Source organism: Spermophilus citellus, assembly GCF_964194105.1.
Source record: "Spermophilus citellus genome assembly, chromosome: 9".
Classification (NCBI taxonomy): Eukaryota; Metazoa; Chordata; class Mammalia; order Rodentia; family Sciuridae; genus Spermophilus; species Spermophilus citellus.
The window spans coordinates 134,986,264-135,012,317 of NC_138191.1; the positions used below are offsets into that span (position 1 = coordinate 134,986,264).

Below are 26,054 nucleotides of genomic sequence, written 5' to 3' on the forward strand. Positions count from 1 at the left end.
TAAAGTGTGTGTGTGTATGTGTGTGTATGTGTGTGTGTGTGTGTGTGAGAGAGAGAGAGAGAGAGAGAGAGATTTATGTGTGTCTATATGTATATGTGTCTGTACTTTGTATGCGTGCACATATTGTATGCTGTGTATTTGTGCCCACATATGTGGACATAGATGTGTCTCTATGTTTCATGTCTGTGCCTGACTATGTATGTATTATATGTGTGTATGTGTTCTACTAACTTGTGTGTGTGTGTGTGTGTGTGTGATGTGTGCACATAGACACACATACCACACCAAGCTAAGGTTCAGGTGGAAAGCGGGATATGCAGTAGAATTTAAGAACCAGAAAAGATTTCCTTCCTTTCTCTTTGGTTTATTTTGAATTTTTTAGACAGCTCCATAATAAAGGACTGTGGAAAGTCCAAGAATAGCAAAGCCAGCAATACCTCCCAGCCAAGCTGAGAACAGTGGGAGAATCTCCAGCCCAGAATACCCAGATGATTTGGTAATTACTCATTGCACAGAAACTTATGAATTGCAAAAGGAGGTTTGTTGAGAGAACATGCCTTCCCACCTTGCAACGCGTAGGGCCCGCGGGCCAGCTCCCTTTCCCCGAAGCAAGCCCTGATTTCCTAGGTCTGCACTGATCCAGAGGAATCACCACAGATGTATGTGTTTATTTTTAATAAAATTAAAATAATAAAAGAAAACTCGGACAGGAGTCAGAAGCTCGCAGCCGTCTGAACCCAGAGGAGCTGGAGACACCAACGTCGACGCCGCTGCGGACTGCCACCAGCACATCCAGCACTTTCACCCCTGGCTCTGAGGAGTGGGGTGAAGCCAACCCTCAGTCCTCCTGCCAGGGCCACCAGCACACACGGCTGCCACTGCCACTTTAGCAACCAGCTAAGCACCACTGCGGGTACCTGATGCTCGCCCATCCTCCGAGCCCAGAGCCGTGTGGGCTGCAAGCCCTGGCCAATGGCCTGCCTCGGCACTCTTTTGGACCCAGAGGCCACCAGGACGCTCTCCTGGTCTCCCTGCTGTTGGCACTCTGTATTCTGTGATTCCCAGTGAAGAAACCGGACCCAGGACAGACCCACTTCCACCTGGAGCTGAGACACCCTGGCATGGTACAGACGCTCCCAGACACTTCATCAGGATCCAGGTCACAGCCAACTCCCTGCCTCATCCTGGAAACACATACAAATAGCATGACAGGCACCTTGCAGTCATTCTCAGGCAGCCGGGCCTCTGGGGGTCCTTCAGGCTGCAGTTGCCGTTTGGGTAATGGTGACAGTATGGACAGGGTTGGATTTGCTCCGTGCATTGGGTACATGTTGAAATGCCCGCAACATGACACGACGTTCTGTTAATTTGAGAGCAGATCCCCAAGTCAGGGTAAGCGAAGGTCACCATGTTGAATGATGGCTGGCCCCGTTTTCACTTACGGTTCTGCAGAACAGAGTCCCTGAAATGATCAGGGTGTGAGACTGCCCTCACGGACTTGGGCCCCAACAGCGTCCCCTACACCCACCCCACACACACAGGGCCAGTCCCCTTTCCCACCCACTCTGCCAACAGGACACCTGAAAAAGAGCTACAGAATAACTCTGAGAATTATTTTAATTATGGAAAAACACATGTGACATAAAATTTACAACGTTAACTATTGTAAGTGGACAGTTCAGTGGCACTAAGCGCCTCCATCCACTCCAGAACTTTTTCCTCTTCTCCAACAGAAACTGTCCCCCTAAACACCAACTGCCCACCTCCCCCGCCCATCACCACCACTCTGAGTCTTCAAACCTGGCCACTCTGATGCCCCGTAGAAAGAGACCCCTGCAGCACCTGCCCTCTGTGCCAGCTCTGCACTTCGCACAACACTGGGCTTCATCCGCGTGGTAGGAGGGGTCTGGGTCTCATTCCTTTGTAGCTCTGGGGACTTTTTTAATCATCCAAATGATGTCTTCATGCTAATTTTTTCACTTCTACTCTGGCCACTCAAAAAGCCTCATCAGGAATGAGGACTTCTTTAGAAAAGCCCTGGCCCCTATCCCAAGGAGGTGGTGTCTCAAAGGTGGCCACAAGGTCACATCCCTGCACTGCTTACACTGAAGCTGGGCAAAAGCAATGCCAGAGGTATAGGCCTGCACTCACAGACTGGCACTAGCCCCTAGCTCCGAGAAGTGGGGCCCCAGGGCTCTAGGGAAAGGACCCTCTGCTGCAGCACCTGATGCTGGTCCCCTCTCCTGGGCAAGCTGCTGTGGGCAATGACTGCAGGCTGCCCACCCACCCACCCCAACAAAGGGACAGTAACATGACCTTGCCCTTGGAGATCTGGCCCCCTCCCTGGGAGGCAAGACTCCCATACTGAGGACATCCAAGTCATGGAGCAGGTGCAGGCTGTGGACAAGAGGAAGTGCTTCCTGCAGTTGCAGGTTCAGAAGGTTCCAGCATGGGTCGGATGGCCATCAGGCATCAAAACGAGGTCTATGGCCGAGTGAAGGCAAAAGTGGGGACAGGGGAGATGTGTCCAGAGAGAGTAAGCACCTCCCAGCTGTGGAGGAGGGGCAGGTCGAGACAGAATGACCACCAGAAGTTCATCAGTGCGGCACCGGGGAGCTGGGTCCAGCACACAGCAAGGCCTGAGGTCCGGGGAGAAGCATTTTAGGGGGGCACAGTGTTTTAGGAAAGGCAGAAGGAGCCATCCTAGAAAGGAGGGGCCAGAGCCACCTCAGCCACCCCAGGGTCGCAAGGGTGGGGACTCCGCAGGGAAGGCAGGGCTGGTGGGCACTCACTAGACCCAGGGCGCAAAGGGAGCGAGGAGTCCTGGGGAGCACTGTGCTCTGGCGTCCTTAAAAAGGACACAACCCTCGTGGGAACCAGAGAAGTCAGAAGAAGCAGGCCAGCGGGGCACCAGGGGAGAGGGAGGAGCCAGGAGGAGTCTGAGATCCACAGACATCCAGGCGCCCAAGGAGGCTGGCAACGGGCCGCAGACCAGACCGCGGCAGACGGCTCCAGGCACTTGAAGAGCCAGGACATGGGTCAAGAAAACCCAGGAGCAGGGTAGCCCGGATGCCCCTGCGTCTTCCTGACACTCGGGGCTGCTTCTCCTCCTTCCCTTCCACCTCCTGCTACTCTGGTTTCACTGCTTATTGACGAAGCAGCATTTAGTGTTCATTATAGAAGATTCTATTACTAGACCTTAGTGCATCAGTGTTAAGGTGCTATCTGTATCAATCCAATTAATTAATTAGACAATTAATAGCATTTTCCAGCCTCCGTCTAGCTGGTACAGCAGGATTCCTGGGAAGGATATGCCTTCCCTTCGATCTAGAGGCTTGCGTGTCCACAGAAGGTTCTCCGTTTCCCAGGGGAGGAGAAATGAATGGCGGGGATTGCTCAGTTTTGCATTTGCTGCCTGCACCCTGCTCAGCTCTGCTTCAGCCCCAAGGTGGAGGGGCCTTGCTCCGTGGCGGTGTGTGTTCTGCATGGCCTCTGCCTGGGAGCCAAACCTGGTCCCAGAGAGGTGCAGGAAGCCACTGGCTGCTATGCCCAGGCCACACTTACCCACAAAGGGAGGCCCTGCCCATGCTGCCTGGGTCTCTGGGCTGGTTCAGAATTCGTGAACGGAGGTGCACAGGGATGGTGGAGCCATATCCTGGCTACCATCGGGTCCCCATACCCACTCTGGGCAGTGGAGGTGCAACATGAGGGGCAGGTTAGGGGCTCTGCAGGAAGATCATTCTGGGTTCAAGTTCCAGCTCCAACACCCTCTGTGCAGCCCTGGGAGGGGGATCACACACCTTCCCAGCCCTGGTAATAAACTTAAACTTAGCATGTAGCCTAGAGCAAATGCCCAGGACACAGTTCTGGTCAGCTGGCCAATGCTGGTGCCAGATAGGCCAGAAGAAATAACACGAGGAAGCCAGGGCTCTTCCTGCACAGACGAAGACGCACATTTTTTACCTTGTTCTTGCTCATTTCACAAATATGTGTCAAGGGCCTATTGTGCATCTGGCTCTGCTCTTGGTGCTTGGGGTACCCTGCAAACCACTCCAACATAAGATCCCTTTCCTGTGGTAGTCACACCTGAGGGGCCAGACATGAATCAACCAACCAACAAAACAACAGTGAAACACAAAGTGCCTCAGGTTGGCTGAGCCCTGAGAACCATGCAAAGAAGAGGGAAGGGTCCTCTGTGTGGGAGGGGTATGGGGTCAATGAGGAGACAGACGGATCTGATAGAGGAGACAGATGGATCTTCCAGACAGAGGGAGGATGCTCTTCATGTCAAGATCCCAAGTTCACTGGGCAGGGCGGGGAGTGTGGCATTCAGCTAGCTCTCCAAGAGGGATTATCATAGTGCTGAGCACACAGCAAGTGCCAAATAAAGACATCCCGAAGGGTGATGTTTCAAGATGAAGGTCCCAGCTGCTGATAGCACAGTACAGTGGCATGAACACTCAGCACTTGGTCCTGGGGCAGCAGCACAGCTGCCCCAGCCCCCAACCCTGGGACTCCCTGCAGTAGGCCTCCTTATTAAACAGGTGAGCTGGCTCCTGGGCCCACTCTGTAATTAGGGCAATAACTGAGCAAGGGCTCTATTTATAACCCCCAGCCCTCAGCAAGCCTTGGAGACAAGCAGTGGGTCCCTCTGCAGATCCTATACCAACATCTATATGTGAACTGATTACAACAATTAATTTAATAGGGATTCCTCCACACAAACAATGTATCATTTTATTAAGAAACTCTATAAATGTCAGTGGTGCAATTCATTTTTATTAATTTTCTAAAATGAAATTAGCAGTGGCGGCGGTGGTGGCAAACAGAAGTTGTGCTGCCTTCTCATTCAGCAGAGTATTGGTGTCATTAATTCCTTAATACCAGGAGGCCGGTTTGTATGAACTCAGCAGTTAACTGCACCAATTAATTTCAATACCGGAGATGGGTGGGGGAGTCAAACCCAACTCAACAACTAATTTAGGAAGGTCCTTGAACAAGAAGGCAACTTTTCCTTCTCCTGGGACACAAAGCTTTCAAGTGTAAACACTGAGAGCATATTATAATACTAATAGGACCGCCTAGCCCCACCCTCTGCCTTTAGGAAAAGAATTTGTCCTTCTAGGGCCTGGGGAAATTCTGGCAGATGCTTCCTGCAGTCTGGGCCTCTGGCAGGTTGGGACTGCCCTTCAGACAGAGGAACTGGGACACCTGTGACTGACGGACCCTCGCACGTGCAAAGCAGGATCACAAATATCCCCTCATGCAGTCCTCCCATGGCTCTGTGAGGACAGGGTCAGCATAACTCACTTTCTACATGAAGGAAAAACAGTGGAGCTTTTGAAGGAGCTGAAATGATTTTCTTACTGTCACAAAACTACTGAGTGACAAAGCCAGGGCTCAAACCCAAGCCCGTCGATATGGGAACCCACATTTCCTCTTCTCCCTGCATGCACTGTGTCTTGGGACAGTAAGTCTCTTGCTCCTTTTACAGTCCAAAAAGTCCCCGAGTGACATCCACTTCTCAGTCAAGACCCAGATTCTGGAGGCTGGGATGCGGTAAAACCCCGCCTTGGATGTGCTGCAGTGCTGTAGTCCACACCAGTGCGCATGTCTGAAGCCCGCACACTCCGGAGAGCCTTGCTCGGGCTCAGGAGAAGCTCTTTCCTCCCACTCAGACTGGAGGAGCCTCTCATGGAGGAGCCAAGAGCCTTGGAGAGGCTGGAGGCTGCAGAGACAGGCACCAGTGCCACCAGGAAACAGCACACACCTCCCTCTCCCCAAAGAACCTAGGCCAGGGCTTCTGGAAGGGAGTCCAGACCCGGTACATGCCATGGCCAGTGTTCATCCCTCACCTGTGTTCAAACAGCGAGTCGGAAACTGGGGGGAGCCCAGCAGCATGAGTTCTAGCAAGTCCTGCAGCTGGCTCTGATGGCCACAGGCTGCGGTGACTGCCCTGGAAGCTGCCCTCAGAAGACAGAAGAGGACTGGGCTGGGTTTCCCACAGTCTGGGCTGTGGCTGAGTCCACCAAATGGCAGACTGTGTCACCATGACTCTGCACTCCCCACTCCTGCCCCTCCTCAGAAGAATGTCCTTCCCGGCCCCATTCTTGCTGGGGTTGGCCATGGACTTGCTTTGGCCGTGGATCGGCAAGCCTGCATGACACCCAATGCCACGTCCAGACAGGGGTTTTAGCTTCACCCGCATTTGCTGCCTCCGGTTTCTCAGCCGCTGCCTCTCCCATGAGAACCAGTTGTCCCAGACAGAGGGAGCTTCCCCAGCCTAGGTCCTAGAACAATATGCATGGAGCAGTCCTGATCCAAAGCCATAGGCAATCACAGACCCACAAGCAGGAAATAAAAGTTTGTTATTATAAAGTCACTACATTGGGGGTTGTTTCTTACGTAGCATTACCACAGCAACAGCTGACTGATGTAAGCCATTTGGTTTTATAGCAAAGAGAGTCACAGCTCCAGAAGGCCGAGGTGCTAAGGACAACTGCAGAGGGACTCTCTCCATGTCTCAGGCTGCAAAGTCACATGAGTCAGAGCCACCCCAGGGGAGGGGGATTTCAGCCACTGATCTCCCTTTCCTCAATATCCCTAACCTCCAAATGGAACATTCTGCCCTCATCTAAAGGATGTTAACCAGTAAACCCCTGAGCTGAGGAAGCTGGAGTTTAAAATACCTCTTGAATAAGTGAACATTCTCAAGGGGCAGATCTTTCCTCCCTGGCTCAGCACATAGCCGAGTCAGGCTTGTGACCAAGGGTGCAGAGGACCCATCTCACCCCTACCCTGGTTCCAGCTAGCGATCCTGGAGACGCTGTACCTCTGTCCAAGGAGACAGCCTGAGCACTCCACTCTTAGATTCCCACCTGCAGGCCAGTCACCCCGCAAGCCACACCCCAGCTAACACCCTCAGCTAACAGACAGCTGGCCTGTCACCGCCAGTGGAAAAGTTTTGGCCGTTGGAAGAGAGTGGCCACACATTTCTGAAGCTCTAGAATGTAACACACCAAAACTAAAAACTTGGCGAGGAAAGAAGCTGCCTTTAACATAAGCGCTGATCCCAGCCACACTCCCCCGCCGCCCAGCGGCAGCCTCTGCTGGCAGGACTGGGGCAGCGGTGTTGGCGACAATTCCCTCGGTTCCCAAGTGGCAAGCAAAGTTAAATGCTTGTGGCAGTTAGTAGGTTCAAGGACATTTACTGCATAATAAACCACAAACTCAGCCACTGCTTCTGATTTGGGGAGCTTCTCACCTGAAATCAGGAGCAAGTCGACTTGCAGTGTGTAAAACACATTGAAATGAAAGTGGGCAGATGGGCCAGTTTCTCTTTTAAAGGTACATTTTGGGAGAATACTAGTGGCAGGGGGGCACTTTCCCAAAATAAACTCCCCTGCAGCCCCTACCTAAAATGGCTCCGGAACCCAGGGGAAGGGTCCAGCCCTGGCCATCAGCACAGGCGCTTGAGCGCTCAGAGGCAGCGGGGCCATTTTGAGTCCATCTGGTTATACTGGCTACAACGGCCTGGGCAGTTAACGGCACCGCAGAGCCACAGGCTACCTGGCGCAATGTGGTGTTTTCCACCTGTTGCCTGAATTGACTGGCCAGATCAGGTCACCCATGAAAGTCAACCAATCCATTCACTGTAAGTATCAGAAAATGGCAATATCCGGGGCCTTACCTTGTCTTAGGGGACGTGGTTAGCCATTCTTCGTGTTTCTCAAATGTTATTAAATAAGCTGCAATTTCCTGAAACAGAAGAATAAAGAGATAATAACAACAATTAGCTCACGCTGGACCCTGAGAAGTAAGAAAGCTTTGTCGCTGCCAGCCGCGGTCTTCCTCTGCCAGGCTGGACTCCGTCTCTGCCAGGAAAATGTGCCACCTGGACGCGGCTTCGATTTGATTTTCCAGTCCTGTCCACTGAACCTGCTTACGATAATGATCAAAGCACCGGGTTTCAAAAGAAGAGTCAATGGCAAGGACAAAAATATTTCTCTGTGGGAAAAAAACATCAGACACACTCTCGGGTTCTAAATGGCATTAATCTGAAGGAGGGAAAAGCACATGCCAACTACGGGTCTCCACCTGGGCAAGGTCGAGTGGAAGGTTTGGGCTGTTTTTCTGAAGCTTTGTCACAAGAGACGCCGCGTTGTCTCAGCTTGATTCCCAACCCCCTGAGCCAAATCACAGAAAGATTAAAAGGGAAAGAAGAGATAAAGCCTTATTCCAGTGAGAGGAGAGAGAGAAGTGAGTAGCCTTTCCCACTACTGATAACTTGATCTACTGAGCAGTGCTTCAGAGAAGAGCAATGTCAGCCGAGTTTAAGGCAAAGAGGGAGAAAATGTGGGCACCTGAAGGTAAATTAAATATTTATAAACACCACAGCATCACTGCAGATAGAATTACTGATTTATTAATAATTTCAGTAAAAAGCCAGTGGGTGACATCAGCATAAGTCATTGCTACAGCTCTGAAGCATGATATGGCCCATTACTTCCAGCTCCAAACAGATCTGCTAACACGAAGTTGGCAGGGATCGTACGTTAAATTAAGGTTGGACTATACACGTTTCCCTCGATCCTGGTGGGGATACAACCCGGAGCTGCTGCCCTCGACTAGCAGGGAATGCAGAGCAGAGGCCTCCCTCACTCTCTCACAGCCAGGCTGCCTTAGAACGAAGCAGCCCGTCTGCCCAGGGCCAGCAGCCTCTGGGACTTGGACCTAAAGGAGTTGACACCTGTGACCACAGACACTACCCTTGGCCTTGAGAGAAAAGGAGGCACCACCACCAAAAACAGGAAGCAGAGCAGGTAGCATAGAAAACACCACCGCGACACGCAGCCAGAAGGCCCGAGGCCCTGGTGGAGAGCAAGCCTCACAGAACGAGAACAGCCACTACCGAGAGGCAGCCGGTGACGGACGCCAGGAGACTAGCCTGCACCAGGGACCAGGGAAGAAGCAGTCTACGGCAAGAACAGCTCCCCCATCATCCAGGTTGCTGTCATCGGTTTCCACTACAGAAATCACAAATTAAGTCACTGACCAACCAGCACATGTCCTCTGTCCCTAAGCCTTTTCACAGTTCATTTACTCTCCTTAGGAAAATCTGCCCTCGGGGTCTTGCTGCAGGGGGGTGTCACCTCCTTTGGTTAGTCCTCTGTATTTCCCAATATATCTGGCTATACTCCCTGGAGTGTGGGTGCAGCGCCCCAAGTTCTGATTGCCTGGTTGTTTGGATAATATCCCATCCGACCACAGAAGGACAGGACTGTGCCATCACTGGTGTATCTCGGGGACTTACAGTGTCCTGGGGCCAGAGATGTTTCTCATAAATGTGTGTGAGACAGATGGCTGGAGGAGCGGGCGGATGGCAGGAAGGGGGTGGGCTTGGGGAAGGGCAGGCAGTGTGGAAATAAACACGCATTCGAAGGGTGTGTGTGCTTATTCTGAAGATAGCGGAAGTGAGAGCTCGAAAGCCCCCCGCACAGCAGTTTCTGGAGAGCACTTGCCAGTTATTTAAGCAACTCTAAGTCGCTGCAGGAGAAAGCAGCATGGGGTAAAGCAGGCACACACGGGCCGCAAGCAGCGCCAGCTCGGTACCAGCCCCACCGCTCACCAGCGTCTGGCCATCGTCCCGCACACAGCGTGGCTCTGCAGCCCCCACCCGGCTTCCTACGGAACTGAGAGAGTATCCCCTTCCAGGCCAGGGAATGGCGAGTCACAATACTCTGGCTGGCAAAGCCTGTCCCCAGTAAGGGCCCCTTTATCTCAGCGTCAACGTTAGGATAACTGCTCACCCTGAGGAGTACCTGCTGGCCTCCCTCTGGTTTCGCTAACTACTCAGAGCAGGATGTGGATAGTGTGAACACAGTGTCTCGACTCTCTCCCCAAATCTCGGGAGACTTGGAGGAACAGGCTCAGCAACTGGAACCCTCTGATCCATATCCTTGCCCAGCATCATGCCTTAGTGACCCCGGAGATGGGGTGCACAGTGCAACCATCCCAGCCACCCCTAGACATATTCTATTCTGATGACTCAGAGCATCCACAGAAGACCTTCATTAACATCCTTCAGCCATCACTCAGCCCACCCAGCAAGGCTTCCCACTGCTACTGTCCTCCAAAGAGAAAGTCCCCTGGGCCACTTTTGAATTCAGAATGGATCTATCGACACTTATTGAGCACCTACTGTGTGCCGGCCTGTGAATGAGACCACAAGGAAGCCTGCAGCTAACGAGCTCACAGTCAAGGATGGAACAGCACATACAGCAGCATCAGCACTGCCCAGGGTCAGCTGTCCTGAAGCTCTGGGTCACTCAGGGTCACCGCAGCTCTGATGAGCAGCTGTGCAGGCGAGCAGAGGCTCCAGGGAACACTGACTTAGGAGCCACCTGTGGCTGCCAGCCACTCCCTCCTCCCCAGACATACACAGCTGTTCCCAATCCATGGGACACTCACCCAGGACCCCAGGAAAAGCATCTGTCCCACTTAAGACCAGCTTCTCTGAGCAAAAGAAACCAACACCAACACCCAGTCCCACCTCTGCCATGCTTGAGTGGCCTGGACTTGACCACCAGTGACTGTCACAGGCTGTTAGTGGTCTTCAGCAGACCTGCAAGTATCTGGGTCTCCTCTCCAACCCCAGACCCTGCTGCCCAGCCTTCCCAACCACAGCCCTTACTGGGGTTTGGCCCTCCTTACCAACTGGCAGCCAGGGCCAGACCTGCCTCCTCAAAGCTTAGGAGCTGGTTGGGGAGATGGAAGAACACACCCCAGTAGACATTTAATGGGGTAGAGAAACTTGAGAGCCATAAAATTTCAGAGTAAGGAGGGTCAGCTGGGCTAGGTGGGGTGATTTGCAGGGTGGGGGTGACACTTCATCCTCTCTGTCATCACTGTCACGCTACCATGGTGAAGTGCGGTCCAGGGTTGTGTCCCGCTCTAGGCCTTAATGGGGGATAATCCCATTTATTCTGTGAAGTAGGAACCATGCCCACTTCACAAGTGAGGAAACTGAGGCACAGAGCAATCAAGTGACTTGCCCAAGGTCACACAGCCAGTACCTGTAGAATTGGGACCCAGACCCATGTGGGATGCTTCCAGAACCCACACTCTGCCCACTGTCCTGAATTTCTTCAAGAACAGCAGGATTCCCTGGATGGAGCACAAAGGAAACGTGTGTGGACAGCCTCCTGCTCCCCACTGACTGCCCCTCCCTGCCCACCTCCCTGCAGTGGGCCACGAGTGCAGACTGAGCATCCCTCAACGCATCCCCCCTCAAGAGGACCAGGCCCCTTCCATCTGAGACCTGGTCTGATTCTCGAGGTCATCTGCTGCAGCGAGTCCTTGTGTCGCTGGAGTAGGCAAGGCTGCTTGTATCCATGGAAGCTCTGCTGAAGAGTCTGTTAAGGCAGAGGAGACGCCCCAGCTGAGAGCAGAACAGCTGTCAACAGCAGGGTCCAGCCCCTCCTCCCCTGAAGCTCTGCAAGCCGAGAGCCCGAGGAGGACACGCGACAGAGATCAGAGCAGCTCCTTTCTCCAGGGAAGACTGAGGCCCAGGGAAGGGGAAGCTCTTGCTGAGCCCAGCCAGCTCCAGGCCCTGGCGTCCCAGCGCCCAGCCCAGGCACCTCCTTTCCCGCTCACTCGCCACCTCTCAGAATCAAGTGTGGCTCAGAAGATTCACAGGAGGCGCAAGCAAGAGCAGAGGAGGCTCCAGAGAAGAGAAAACAGGTACTCAAACCAAAGCACAGGCTCAAGTGCTCAGAGCAGCATGGATCGCAATGGCACTGGCCACCCAAGTTCCACGGACACATGAACACACGGGATGCATACATCCAGTGGAAAGTCGTTCGGACGTGGTGCTGTGACACGGATGGACCCTGAAAATGTCATGCCAAGAGAGAGCCAGGCACTAGAGGCCACGCACTGTATGAGGCCACCCACTTGAAGCATCTAGAAGGGCAAATCCAGAGAGCGAATGCCAGCTGGGGATTGGCAGGGGCTGTGGGAAGAGGGGCCTGGGAGTGACTGCATCTCTATTGGATGACAAAGATGGCAAGACCTGGATGGCAGTGACAGCTGCATAATACTGTGGATGTGCTAAACGTCATGGGTAGTAAGTTCTCTGTTATGTGTATTTCATCACAATTAAAAAAGAGAAGGAGGGAGCATGGCGTCCAGCCCGGTGTGCTCTGGCTGAGGGGACCCCCAGCCTACCCGGCCCACACAGACAGGCTGAGCCCAAAGGGCCACACTGGCCACCCGCCAGCCTCCTCCAGTGCCCTGACTCTGGGCACCCTTCTCTTCCTGGACCCTCAATACTGTACCACGGAGGAGAATGGCTCGACTGTCAAGATGAGGAAAGTCGCTGCAGGTGCCAAAGCAAAGACTGCCCAGCCTGCAGATCTTACACGTTCAGTCTGTCCTTTGGACATTCCAGTAGAAAGACTGCTTCCAGAATATGTTGCCTGTGTGTGGCCGCAGCCAGAGAACCACTGTGGCAGAATCTGCCAGCCTGGGGAAGGTCCCCGCAGACCAGGGAGGCAGGCGGGCCCTTCCTGGAGGCACTGACAGAGCCTCAGCAGGAAGGGCAGAGTGGCAGGACTAAGGGTGGCAAGGCTGTCCTGAGCTCTGCCTGGTCACTCCCCCACCCCCACATGGGGGACCCTAGATGTCCGGTCACAGCTCAGGCCCACAGGCTCTGGAAGGTTGCAAGCCCGTGCCAGAGGTGAGGGCTGAGGCCCACTGAGGCCACCTGGCTCCTCCGGCCCCCTCCCACCCAGCGCCTGTGCACCAGCTCTGCCCCCAGGGCCTGGGAGGCCCTGTTCACAGCACAGCCCTGCAGGTGTCTTCTACTCCTCACTTCCCTGTGATCTCCAGTTTCTAGAACCTTCTCGCAATGGCCGCAGCACTCTGGGACTTCTAGCTCCCAGTGCCTTCTGTCACGAGCCTGTGTGTGTGGTGATCCTCCCTTTGTGGTTGTGCAGCGTCCAGGAGGGGCCATCTCAGGCCCTGTGTCCACGCAGAGCCCTGCACTGCCCTAGTATCCAAAGATGACTGCAGACTCCATGAAGTTGAATGAGGGAAGGCAAAGTCCTCTTCCAAAATGAGAGTGTCCAGCTCACCTCAGCCACCCTTGCTGTGAGCCTGGGGCTGTGACAGAGAGGGCCCTGAGGTCCCGTGGGCACGGCCCCTGCAAGAGAAGCCCAGGCGCTGCTTCCAGGTTCTCCTACCACAGGGCAGCCTGCGGCCACCCACCAGCACTACAGCAGCACCGTCCACAGGAATGGGACAGGAGGCACGGATGCCAGGCACGTGGGTGGCTTTGTCATTTCTAGATGATACATTTTTTAAAAATATTTTTTAGTTGTTGTTGACGGACCTTTGTTTTATTATTTATATGTGGTGCTGAGAATGGAACCCAGTGCCTCACACATGCCAAGCAAGTGCGCTACCCCGAGCTACAGCCCCAGCCCTAGAAGATACATTTTTTAAAACTAGAAAAAAAAGGAGAAATTAATTTTAATAATGTTTTATATTTCAACTGATAGATGCAAACCCGTGTGATTCCCTAATTTTAGAAAGAAACCGGGAGCCACTTGATATTCTGTTTTACTGCCTCCTGGATCCGTGTGGTTTCCTTCCACAGCCCACCTCAACCAGACCCAGCTGTGTCCCAGGGCTCCGTGGCTTTACACAGCTGCCCTATGGGACAGCCAGTGCCACTACAGCAGGGGCCTGCAAACACGGCCTGCCTTCCCAGCGCGGCTGTGCGCCTAGGCCTGACTCAGGGTGGGAGGGCAGGTGCCACACGGCAGACTGCCCAGAGGGCAGGGCTCACCATCCCCTTGGTCCACCTCAGAGGCAAGGAGCTGGAGGTGGGAGGCTCCCCTCTGCTTAGGAAGGGATAAGGGAGTCCAGGGCTGAGTCCGCCAACTTCTCAGCTCAAGCTCTGTGTGCCTTCCCTTCCCTCCCAGAAGGACCTGCCCACCGCACAGTGCCTGCTGCCCACTCCACAGAACAGGCTGCCGGACCAGCTCCCCTCCAACAACCTCCCGAGGAGCAGCCCTCAGACAAAGGGCAGGAGTCCCTTCAGAGTCTCTAGGGGACCTTGTGTCCAATCTGTCTTCCAGACATAAGTTAATGTCAGGGAGAGCAAGGGTCAGTTGAGGGGCCTTTGGTGCTTTTTGTAACAAATTAAATAACAATGTATGTATGTATGTGTGTGCGTGTGTGCGCACACGCACATGTGTGTGTGTGTGTGTGTGCATCATGCATGTATGAATGTATGTATGCGTATATGTGTGTATATGTTTTGTTCTTTATTCTCCTGAGTCCATGTAATAAAAATACCTCTGTGGCCTACACAATCTCACATACCTTTCACAGAGAAAAGGGTGGGTTTTCAACCAAGAGATAATTTTTTAAAGTTTGGTTTTTATGAGAGTTCTGCACAGGGTTTTATCTGTAAGGGACCGACGCTGAGGGGGAAAAAGCCACGGCTCTCCTAGCAGCTGGCCCCAGCATCTGCTAGAGCGACAAAATGCAATTATATTACTCCCAAACGAGAAGTAAAAATATCTTGTTTCCAATACTCTTGGTTTTAAGGCTCATACTTAATGTCCTCTGGGTATTTCCATGGTGCCAGATCTCTGTGTTATGCACTTTATTAGGGATGTGTGAATGTCATATTAATGACTTCTAACCGACATGTTTACAGTGGAAGCAAATTTTCCCAGAATCCACCACTCACTGCACTTTACACAAAATAATTGGCCTAATTTAAATAAATAAATAACCATTCCTTGCCCCCTCCCCTGGTGTCTCTCCCCCTCTCTGGGGAACCCCATGGGTACAGCTGGTGGTTCTCCTCCTCTGTTATAAATATTCCAACTGGGGTCCAGCCATACAGTGCCCTATCTTGACACTCCTATGCCTATCCTCTGGTGGACTTCCCAGGCACCAGACTACAAGCCCACACCCTGCACAGAAGGTTCTGGGTCCCCAGCCACAGGTCAAAGCCAACATCCCAAGTCAAGGTTTCAAAGCGGTGGCCAGCTCTCATTAGAAACAAGTAGCACATGGAATAATGGCTCACAGATATCTTTATTTGCACAGGAGCTAACAGAGCTCTACTCTGGCCACTTATGAAATGCACATTATCATAAATCTGAGGGTGTCCATAGAACTTCCCACAAGTTGGTAAACAGCAATTCTGAATACATCGTCCTCGACTTCCGAAATCATGACGCCTGGCCCAGTTGGCTGGCTGTCACGTACACAGGGAAAAGCATGCTTCTGACCACCTAAGTGCCAACCAGCACAGAAACAATGAGCCACCAAAGGACAGTCAACCACAGATGCAGTGAAGAAGCGATTCCCTCATTTATGCACTCACTGGCTCAATCATTTGATGAATTATTGAGCACCTACTGTATGTCAGGCGTTACACGAAGCCCTAACAATACAAAGACATATGAGTAATGGTTGTTGGAAATGCAGCTGGGAAGACAGACAGGCTGCCGGGTCCCGTGTCATGCAAAGCAGCTGCGGGGCTGAATTAGCAGTGAGCACAAGCTGAGGCAGGGAGGGAGGCGACTCCAAGGAGCCACCTCCCAGCCTGGGCAGGAGTGAGCAGGGGTGGCCAGGCAGACAAGTGATGAAAGCACTGGCCAAGGAAGCAGCGTGTGCAAAAGCAGGAAATGGAGAAGCAGGTGTGTTCAGGGCAATGGCAGCCAGTGAAGTGGCTGGAGCCCACAGGCCTGCGGACGACGTCAGAACCAGACCGCGAGGTTGCGGGCTCGGGAGTGCGGGGTGGACGTGCCAGGCCAGGTGAGTTTCTTCACAAGAGCCAGGCGGTCAGGGAAGGCTTTTAAGCAGAGGGGAGACACAGAAAGGGCCGAGCTTGGGAAACATCTCTGCGGTGGCGGTGCGGCAGAGGGGGGCTGCTGATGGGAGTTATGTTGACAGCCCAGGAGAGGGACGGGGACCCAATGCCCGGAAAAGCGAAACAGATGAGGCTGAAACCCAGCTGGCTGCAGAACACGAGGGACAGTGGTGCAGCGAGGACACTTCCAAAGCCAAGGTCACACTCTGACAGCCCAGCAGCCGAGTCCCCCCAGAGAGGCACTGGCTTGGCCTGCGTAGTATTTTTCCCATTTGGTTTATCTGCCAATTAAAAATTGAGAGATGGGGAATCCCAGCTGCTCTTGAAACCATGAAGCCTGGCAGCGGGGCCCCATCCCCCAGAGCACCCGCTGGCTGGAGCTGGGGGAGCGTCCTCTGCGGGTGGGCTGGTCTTGGGCGACCACCGTCTCCAACGGCTTCCTTTCTCCACTGACAGTACCTGCCTGGACCTGCAGGCACCTGACTCTGGTCTTTGTGGCACTGGAAACTGTGGACTGTAAGGACATGTGCTGGTACGGGCCACCCAGAAAGAGATACATCTTAGAACAACAGAGTTTTTTAACAAAGTGACATTAACCCAAACACTAATTGCCCCTGAATACAATGACATTTGTTGATTAAGCTGGACCCCAAACTGCCTCAATTTCTATTTCATCTTTGTGACAGTTGTCACTTTGTTATTGTCACTGAGCTTCAATTTCACCGTCCTTTGTCCTGCTTTGTGAAACAGCAGCCGGGTCCTCTAAACATTTCCCCTCTGCCAGCTTAGCAGAACGTAAAGATTCATCAATAGAGAACGATGAGATGACCCTGTAAGGTGTCAATACCAAGAAGGCACATCTCAGTGGCAGAGCGCGTGCCTGGCACACATGAGGCCCTGGTTCATGCCAACACCACAGACAGGCCAAGACACACCCCTCTGGTTTCTATCATTATTACTATTATTGTTATTATAATGTTGTCACCGTCACTCTGAGTGGGAGCCCACACAGATGGGCATAGCCACCCCTCAGGACACACTCCTTCTGTGATAGACCAGCTCCGGCCCACTGACCCTCGTCCCTCTCAGGCTGCCCCCTGCTGACCCACGTCCCTCTCAGGCCGCACACTCCTTTGGTCACTACACACTCTCTGCAGAGGTCTGAATTTCAGCACTGGGTGAGGGGTCTTGCACCCTTGGTTTACCCTCTCTCTGCCCCTCCTTGACCTAGAGGTAGTAGTGGCTCTTTCATACCGAGACTCCAGGAACCCTTAGAATTCCTTTTGACCACTGTTAGTAGGCAGCCACCTTCTACAGGTTAGCAATTCTTGATGTTAAATGCTCTCTGTTCAAATAACCAGTGTGGGTTCCACCTCCTGAATGGACCCTGACTGATAGGAGAACCGCCCACAGACCAGAGGACACTCACCATCGCGTCTCATCCTGGAAGGCACACTAAAAAGTATAAGGGGAACAAGAACACCCCAGGGGGAAGAGGCACACATTGGGGGAAATGTCCAAATTGTCCCAGTGAGGACTTTACAGCAAGTGCCCCAGGCACCAGCCAGATGGCAGCTGAAGGCACCAAGGAAGCTGTGTCCCACACCCCCTTCATGAGAAGACCTGCATCTGCCTTTTTGGAAGATGAAAAGCATTTCTTCTAAAGTTACTCCATCCCTTTTGTCCACATGACCTGGAGCAAGTCAATTGACAGCTCTGTGCCTCACCTAAAATACAGGACAGCAGAGTCGTACCCCCGGAGGGACCACAGGCAGATCCATGGCCCATGTGAGATCACTGGGCTTGACTCTGCTTCACTGAGGTCTAATTGACAACCAATAACGTGCACCTGTTTTGAACGTAGAGCCCGTGAATGGGAACAAGACATTATAGGTCTGTCACCACATTCACAGTACGAAAGGTTTTCAGCACCATAGAAAGAAAATTTCACTGAGTACAGAAATCTAGGCTTATGGTCCCCCATTTGGGCCTCAAGACTCCACCCCACTATCACCTGGCTTGTGTGGTTTCTGAAGGAAGTCACAGTTTCCATCTTTGACTTCTCCCTCGTAATTGTCTCTCTCGTGCCCCACTGGGTGGCTTTGTCACTGATTTGAATCAATTTGATCATGATGGGCCTTTCCATGGTTCTCTTCATATTTGTCTGGCATGGGTGGGTTGGTCTTCTTGGATCAGTGGGTTTACAGTTTTCCTTAAGTTTGGAAAACTGCCAGCCATTATATTGTGCGTGTATGTGTGTATGCATGTGTGTGCTTGTGTTTGTGCGTGTGTGCAATTCTGCATGTGTGTGCATGTGTGTATACATATGTGTGTGTGCATGTATATGTGCATGTGTGCATGTGTGTGTGTACACGCACTGGGAACTGAACCCAGGGCCTCGTGCATGCTAAGCAAGCACTCCACCACTGAGCTGCACCCCCAGCCCTCGCATCATTAAACGAAGGGTCTTAGGCTTGGCTTTGCCAGACACTTAAGTCACCTGTGGATCAAACGGACCCCAGGGCTTATTCTTAACTTGCTTACAGGCAGGTCTACGCATCTTTTACTCTAGAAATGTTTTAGTCCCACCACTACCATTTCTCCCTTCTGGGGTCTCTACAGAACACCCCCAGGTACTCAGGAAGGACAAATCTGTGTGGTCAGAATTCGTACACCCCCAGTTCTGAAGGAGCCCTGAGAGATTTCCACCTTGCAGCCCCCCCTGCTTTCTGTCCAGCCACACGGGCCTTCGCCTCGAGCATTGACAATCTGGTGTCCAGCAGAACATCCCAGGGCCATCGTGTTGGTTTGAAGGGCACTTTCTCTGTAAGACCTCTCTGTTCTTCCCTGAAAAACTGGGTCCATCTCGCCCTCCTGAGACTCAGCAGCCGTCTCCTCAGCGTGGCGGGACACTGTGCTCTGCTTGGGTATCTCCCTGAAATCAGTCTTGAAATGCCTCCAGGCAGAAATACAAAGGGACTGGAGGGCTCCCAATCTTTTCTGTAACTGTGTAGTGACAGGCCTATTGTATTGTCTAGTGTCTGCAAATATTTATCTCACATGTTCTGTTCAGTTTTATAATTGTTTATAACAAGAGGACAAATCGGGCCCGGTTACTCCATCGTGGCCAGCAGCAAAAGTCTTGCGATAAATTTTAAAGTTTGTGTTTTATTCTTAGAGAGGCCAGCAGACTTTGGATGAAAGAACCATCAGCCTAAGGAAGCAGGGTTAAGATCTGAGGGTGCCAGGAAACCCGTGGGGAGCCAGACCTCCTCAAATACCTGGAAGCAGGACCAGAGAGCACTAGGCACAACTTGGGACCCATCCTGCTTTCTTCAACAGCCCCTTCCCACCGCCTCTGCCCCCGATGAAGCGCAGACTTGCGGACCTGAGGGCTCAACTTAAGAATCAGAAAAGCCCGAAAGAGCAGAGGCTGTTGTCCTGGGCGCTTGAGGAACATGACGCACACCTGAACGTAAAACAGAAGCGGAGCCCCGCGAACTTGGCCTCCCTCTCTACCTTGGCAGGACGCTGTCCACACAGCAAGTGTCACGTGCTGCCAGCTCCCATTAAGAACTGGTGACCGTGTGAAGTGCTCTGCACCTGTTCGTCTGTATGCAGCCGCTGCCCACGGAGGAGAAGTCGGACTCGCTGGAAAATGCAGCAAGAAGTGCGTTCCCACCCCATGCTGCGGGGCTCCCCTCGCACCTCTGCCCTCGCACACTGACCCCCGCGGCCCTTCAGAAATGGGTGTTCAGTCAGAGGCCAGAAGACACCTGGAAGGCAGCTCACTGGCTCTGACACCCTGCGGGACAGGTGGAGCTTTGCCTGGCCCCAGGTCCTTGCTGCCTCCAAGCCGAGCAGAGCCACCTCGCTCCCAGCAGAACAAACACCAACACTCATCCTAACCCCCACCATGGAAAATCCAATAAAACTAACAAAAACAGAAGCCAGCCATCTTAAAATTAACACATCCAAGATACAAGCAGAAACCATTGATCAAAACCGCCCATCTTCCCCCAGATCAGCTCCAGAGCAGCCCTCACGCCCCGTAATGGAATCCCATTATCTACAAAAGAAACTCCAGAGGAGAGGCGCAAACAAAGAGAGAGCCAAAGGCCCTGGCCAGGGGGGAGACTCCACCACTCGTCCCTGCTCCAGGAAGGTACAACACCCCAGCCGAGGTGCCTGAGAAGGGCAGCCAGGGGAGCCCCTTGCCCTGGGGAAGAAAATCCAGAATGAAGCGAAGGCAGGTCCAGAGGGGAAGGAGGCCAGAGGTCCTGCTTCTTTCCCCTGTGAGAGCAAAACAGAAGCTGAGGCCATGGAGCAAGAAAATAGGGTTGACAGACATCTTTCTCGGAATTCCAGGACTGGCTGCATTTAGAAAAATACAGGGATTTCAGCTAAAGTGGGGAGAAAGTAAGGTTTCATTAGCAGATGACTCAAATCCTTAATTCACACTTCAAACAAACAAGCTAATTGTGTAGCTAACAGAGTGTGACTGGATTATGGGCCACTGGTGGCCATTAATAGATGAAAGGTGTTTGGATTTCAATAGTGTTTGAATTTCATAACATGCCTGCATAAGAGAAGGTAAGCTCAGTCACCACCTCCACTTGCTAACACCTGTGATCACAAATCCCACATGATAAACAAGCACCCCAGCTTCAAGCTTTTGGAATTGAAGAGTAAACAGGAGGAGAATTCATGAATTTTAGAGAGGTAATTGTTCTCCCCTGCTTTGAAGAGTAGTTGAGTTTGGTCTCAGAAGACCTTAACATATGCATGAACACAGCCTTCCCAGCTGAGGTGCCGCTCCAAGGGCCCATGGCTGGGTTGCTCCAGCAGGATCCCATGGGGAAGGTAGAATGGGACCGGCCTCCAAGCCTCAGGTATTATTGATCAACGGTGCAGACACCTCATCCCCAAAGACACAAGCTTACGCCTATATGAGAACCTAATTAAAACCAAAAGCAGGGCTGCCCAAAACTGATCCTCGATAAGCACATGAGTCTCCCCTGTGACCAGGTGATCCTCAGAATCTCAATCCTATTAGGAAGGTAAAAAAGAGATCTTCTTCCTCTTCTCTCACTTCTTGATACATCAAGCAGTAAGATGCCAAAGCATCACACCGTGTCACCTGCAGAGCAGCACAGCTGTAGGATAAAAGCAAGGGAAAGCATCTTTCTGGGCCCCTTGTGATGTGAAGAAGCAGGTGAGGTCAAAAGCATTAAAAGGGAACTGCCTCCCAAGGGTGCCCCCAGGGCAGTGGCAGCAGGAGGAGAGCCGGGTTGATTTGGTTTGGTTTTGTCATATGAAAAAGAGTTTCTGATACAGACGGTCCACAAGGTCATCCCCACAGAGCTGCAGCCAGCCACCTGCGGGTGAGCGGCCCTGGTGCCATATTCCCATCACCTATCAAGCTGCTCCAGTGCCTCGGAGATCTGTCAAGCATTTCAGGAAGTAACAGCCACAGAGAAGACCAGGACTTCTCCAAGAAGCTTACAATCTTGGGAAGACAAGGCACCTAAGCCAGAGGGTGACACGAGACTCTGAGGCCACAGAGATGGAAGGTGGGCCATGGGAGATCCAGGGAGAGCTGGTCAGCCCTGGCTGGAGACATCAGGATGAGGATGGAAGGGAAGGGACAGGCTGCTGTCCTTGGTCCTGAAGCAGCAGCGCTCCAGGGTAGTGATTTTTACTTCAGGCCCTAACCCTTTAGTGAGCCCTGAAACAATTTAAGGTAGAAATTGGTATTTTTAGCGGGACGGATGGAGCAGAGTGGACTGAAATGGATACTATCTGAGTGTGCCTGGCTGCCCTGTTTCCTCAACCCCCATCCAGCTACCTCATCATGGATGAACACACAGACGTGGATTCTGGGTCATGACTTGAATAGAGTTCTGGCTGCTTGCCAAGGCCAAGGGCACAGCGCTGAAATATCGCTGCCCTTGAACACAACTGCTTCTGCCTGTCCTCGACCCCTGACAACTCTGCTCCGTCTCCAGGAGTTCTGACCCAAGTTTGAAGTGAGAGGCAGTGGTAGCAGAGAACACAGGGTGTGAATCAAGAGAAGCAGACACACAACCAGAGCCACGGCAGACCTCAATGGGAGGGAGGAGGAGAGACCGTTCTGTTTTTACATCAGTTACTAAAGTTTGGGGGATTATCCCCAAAAAAATGTTGAAGGGGGAGGCATGCCTGCAGCCTCCACTCCCAGCTCTGCAGAAGCCTCCAGGAGGAGGCTCACTGGGAGGCCTCTCATGGGAGACAGGTGCAGAGCCTCACCTGGTCCATGGAGGATTTAACCCCATGTCAAAGGCTTCTGCTGTTAACCTGGAACTGTGACAGCAGCTATGTGTAAGGGGGCTTTCGAGGAGCAAGAAAAGACACACAGTCACTGAAGACAGAAGATGGAACTCCTTAATGCTGTAAAAAGGTTAACTGTTAAAGCAATTTCACTTGAATAGAAGTTCAGATTGAAAACGTAAAGATTCCATATTACACAGCCACCAAGACTGTGTATGAAGAATTCCGTGCTTATGATAGTGTCGGGAAGAAAAAGCAGAAAACTCCATACAATGTATATTCTGAAGCACATCTTAAAGAGCGCATAACAATATTGGAAAAATTTACTAAAATGTTAATAGCAGTTGGATTTTGTTATAAGGGCTCAGATAAATTTCTTTTTTTTTTTGTACATTTTCTTCTCTTTTCCAACTTCTACTACAATTAGTATGAGTTTTATAATTAGAAGAAAACTACACTTCAAAGACTCCAACTCAAAGTCAAAATGGCTTTAATCTTGAAAAGCACCCTCAGCGAGCCAACCCTACAGCTGGGCACAAGAACAAGGCACAGGGCTTCCTTCACACGGTCCTCCAGGTAAGCCACCACTTAGCAGGGACATTCTGGGGCTGACTTTTTGTCCTTTCTATGACACTTCACAGCTGCTGAACGTTGGAAATGTACTCAAACGTTTGAGGTACTTCCAACCCAGGAGGCAGAGTAACAGGAATCACCTTAAGCAACCCAGGACACAGGCCATCCACCCGTCTTCCTGCCCACACCTCAGTCACACAGGACCAGAAATGCTGCGGCAAGAAAAGCTCCACGTCCTTACTGTGGGCACTGAGTTCCCAACATCTCAGACTATCAGTCCTGCTGTGACTATGACGTAGGGATCGTCACTGTCCCCATTTTATAGATTTAGAAACCGGGAATTGAGATTTAATTCACTTTACCATTCCATTTTTGTGTTGCCCTTCAGAGAAAACTTCCTTTTCAGTGTCCATAACTGCCTGCTCCTGGTCTCTCTCCTGCCCTCTCTCCTGAGCCCATTTAGGTCACGTGCTTCTTCCTCCCACTCCATCCAGACAGTTCTGTCCAATCTCTTTCTCCATCGGATTCTTTTGACATCCTCCCACCCTGCAAAAGCCTGCGTCGTCACTGGGCCGCCCACACTCCCCACTCCCTCTGCCCTCTGCTCTCTGGCTATTACTTGCGGTTTCTTTTCTATTTTCTCCTTGTCCTCCAGCCCTCTGAACATTGGATACCCCAGAGTGCCACCCTGGACCTTCTCCCTCCTCGGCTCACTCCCAGGCCTCCCATCAGGGCAGCTTTCAACATCGTCTCTGCACTGGCTACCCCCAAATCTATATTTTTCAGCCTGACCCTCTCCCCTGAACCCCAGGCTCATCTATCCAATTGTCTGTTAAAAAAAAAATCTCCTCCTGAATTTCTGCTGGGATGATAGGCTTCACACTGTCACTCCTGAGTGCTTGGTCCTCCCCTCCTGCACGTGAACCTGCTCTTCCCTAGTTCCCCTCTCAGTAGATGAAGCCCCACCCTGCCATGGCTCTGCCACACAGCCCAGCCACCCCGTCTCCTCCACTTCTGAAACAGTCAAAGCAAATCTGTTCACACCGCCTTCAAAAGATGGCCAAAATCTGACACTTCTCCTGCCAGCTGCCTGCTCTGTGCAAGCCACCAGTCCCTTTCACCTGGACAATGGCGGTGGCCTCCTACCTGCCTGGTCCCCCAGCCTGCACTCCTGCTCTCATACCAGCCCTATCTTTCTCAAAGTCAAAGCCAAGGTCCTGACCCTGGCCTCCCAATCCTGGCATCTGGCCCTGCTACCTCTCTGATCCACTTCTTACCATCCTGCTCCAGTCACGCCATCCCCTGGCAGCGCCCCGGACATCCAGCCCATCCTGTCCCCGAGCCTTAGCATTTGCAGTTCCCTGAGCCTAGAAGAGACTGTCTTCTCCAAATTCCTCTTGGCTCACTTCCTTTGGGTCTCAGCTCAGATGTCCCTCCTCCTAGGGCTGTCCCCAACCACTGTTCAAACAGCAGCAGCCCTTACACTCCCAGGCCCTCTCCCATGCACATCTCCATCGGACAACTTTAACACACTACGCATTTTGCTGTACTGTTTGTTGACTGCCCCTCTCTGTCTCTTGTCAAACACCCCCGCCCCCCAATGCAGAGATTCTATTTCAATCATTGCTCTATCCCCATCCCTGGGACAGCGGTTGGCTCAGATTCAACAAATATTGAATGAATAAATGAATGAACAAATAAGGCTGTTCAAGGGCGTGCAGCTCATCAGTGTCAGTGCCAGGTTGCAGACCTGGGCCTTGTGCCTGCAGGACCCACGCAGTCCCACCCACACTGTCCCACCTCTGGTGGCCAAACATGTTACCTGGCAAACTCACAAAATCAGAAACATCCAGCCCAGACAGCCAGGGAGCGAGCTGGTGGGAGCTTCCCAGTGATCCCAGCTGAGCTAAATGTCCATGGTTGAGAGTGGTCACAGGGATGGCCCCCACGTAGACCTGGCTGCACACAGAGCTCCCAGATGCCAGGAGCTTCCAGGAAGACTCCAGAGATGAATGCAGATGTTCATCAGAGGGGCTGGAGGGTCGCCCCAGACCCCGGCCCTCACAGCAGAGCTGCCAGCCTCTGCTCAGCCCCTGAGACAGCCTGCATGGACCCCTCCCCACCCCATCCTCGATGCTCCTTCCAGTAATGATGCCCAGGCAGGAGGCCACCAGGCCTCTTCAGCACATTATGGCCCAAATCCTTTGTTTTAATTGGTCCCAGGCACTTCCACTTTTAGAGCTTTCTTCACTTATTTGGTTTAAAAAGTCAATCTCCGCAGGATCCAATAGGAGCCCAGAGAATAGATAAGATAGTGAGACTAATCTATAACATTTGTGTTTAATGGCTAGATATTAATTGGCTTCTTTTTAAGTGTGTAAATCGGCCCGTTCTCAGTCTTTGTAATCTGTCCGTTCCTGGTAATGAAGAAGCAGTATTCACAGCTCAGCACCACACGTCACCTTGTAAAACTATAGTCCATTTATTTTAAAAAATAAAATAGATTTATCACAATTTGAAATACAGAAAGTCATTAAAATAATAATTAAAAACACAACTACAAGCACAATAAAAGTTCCATGATAATAAACTACATTTTAGTGTATATTAATTCCCCTAATGATTTACTCTATACATCTTACAGGGTCAAATCAATGTCTGTACCCAAAAAAAAAATTCAATTAAATTCTATTCACTGTATCTTTCAAGTGAGTCTATTGTTTGCTTTGTCTCCTATCAGGCCATTTGTCAGTTGTTCTAGCCCAAGATTACAAATAGAAGGGACCGGCCATCAAGGTCAGAGGAATCCACATCCCACCCAGCCACCTTCGCCATCCCCTTTCCATTTGTCTTTTATGACCTTGTTCCAGGAGGGGCGGAGACAAGGGAGCACACTCGGTCCATGTTCCTGAGCAAGCCACCAGCCTGTGGGCTGTGCAGCTCTGTGCAGGGACCCGAGGGAGCCCCACAAAGAACAGGCTCAATCCCTCCCTCTCAAAACTTTCCCTTTCCCCCAGTACGTGCTGAGTCAGCCCCCCTCCCCCCAAACTCAGCCCTGCCAGATGAGTTCTCTAAAATTAAAACCCGCAGATGATTTCCATGCTTGGAAAAAACTGACTGCTAGTGGCATTTCCATGAGGCAGAGGGCTAGGTGTCTGAGGGACTGTGCAGCATCTCCTCTCTGCACCCACACCCAGCGTCAGTTGCTGCCCAACAGCTGTGGGAGCAGGAGCAAGCCCTACAAGGCTGGGGCCAGGCTGGGCCTAAGGGGTGG

General features: G+C 52.1%; 1 protein-coding gene across 2 annotated transcripts in view; it reads right to left on the reverse strand.

The window, feature by feature from the left end:
- CAMTA1 (calmodulin binding transcription activator 1) overlaps window positions 1-26,054 on the reverse strand; it is a 693,838-nt gene that overhangs the window by 497,366 nt on the left and 170,418 nt on the right. For both annotated transcript variants that reach the window (XM_081306647.1, XM_081306646.1), the window contains one exon: window positions 7,691-7,758. Coding sequence is in view for 1 of the 2 variants with exons in the window: in XM_081306646.1 (XP_081162772.1) it covers window positions 7,691-7,758 (68 nt within the window). In the remaining variant the exon portion in view is untranslated. The remainder of the gene's footprint in view (window positions 1-7,690; window positions 7,759-26,054) is intronic.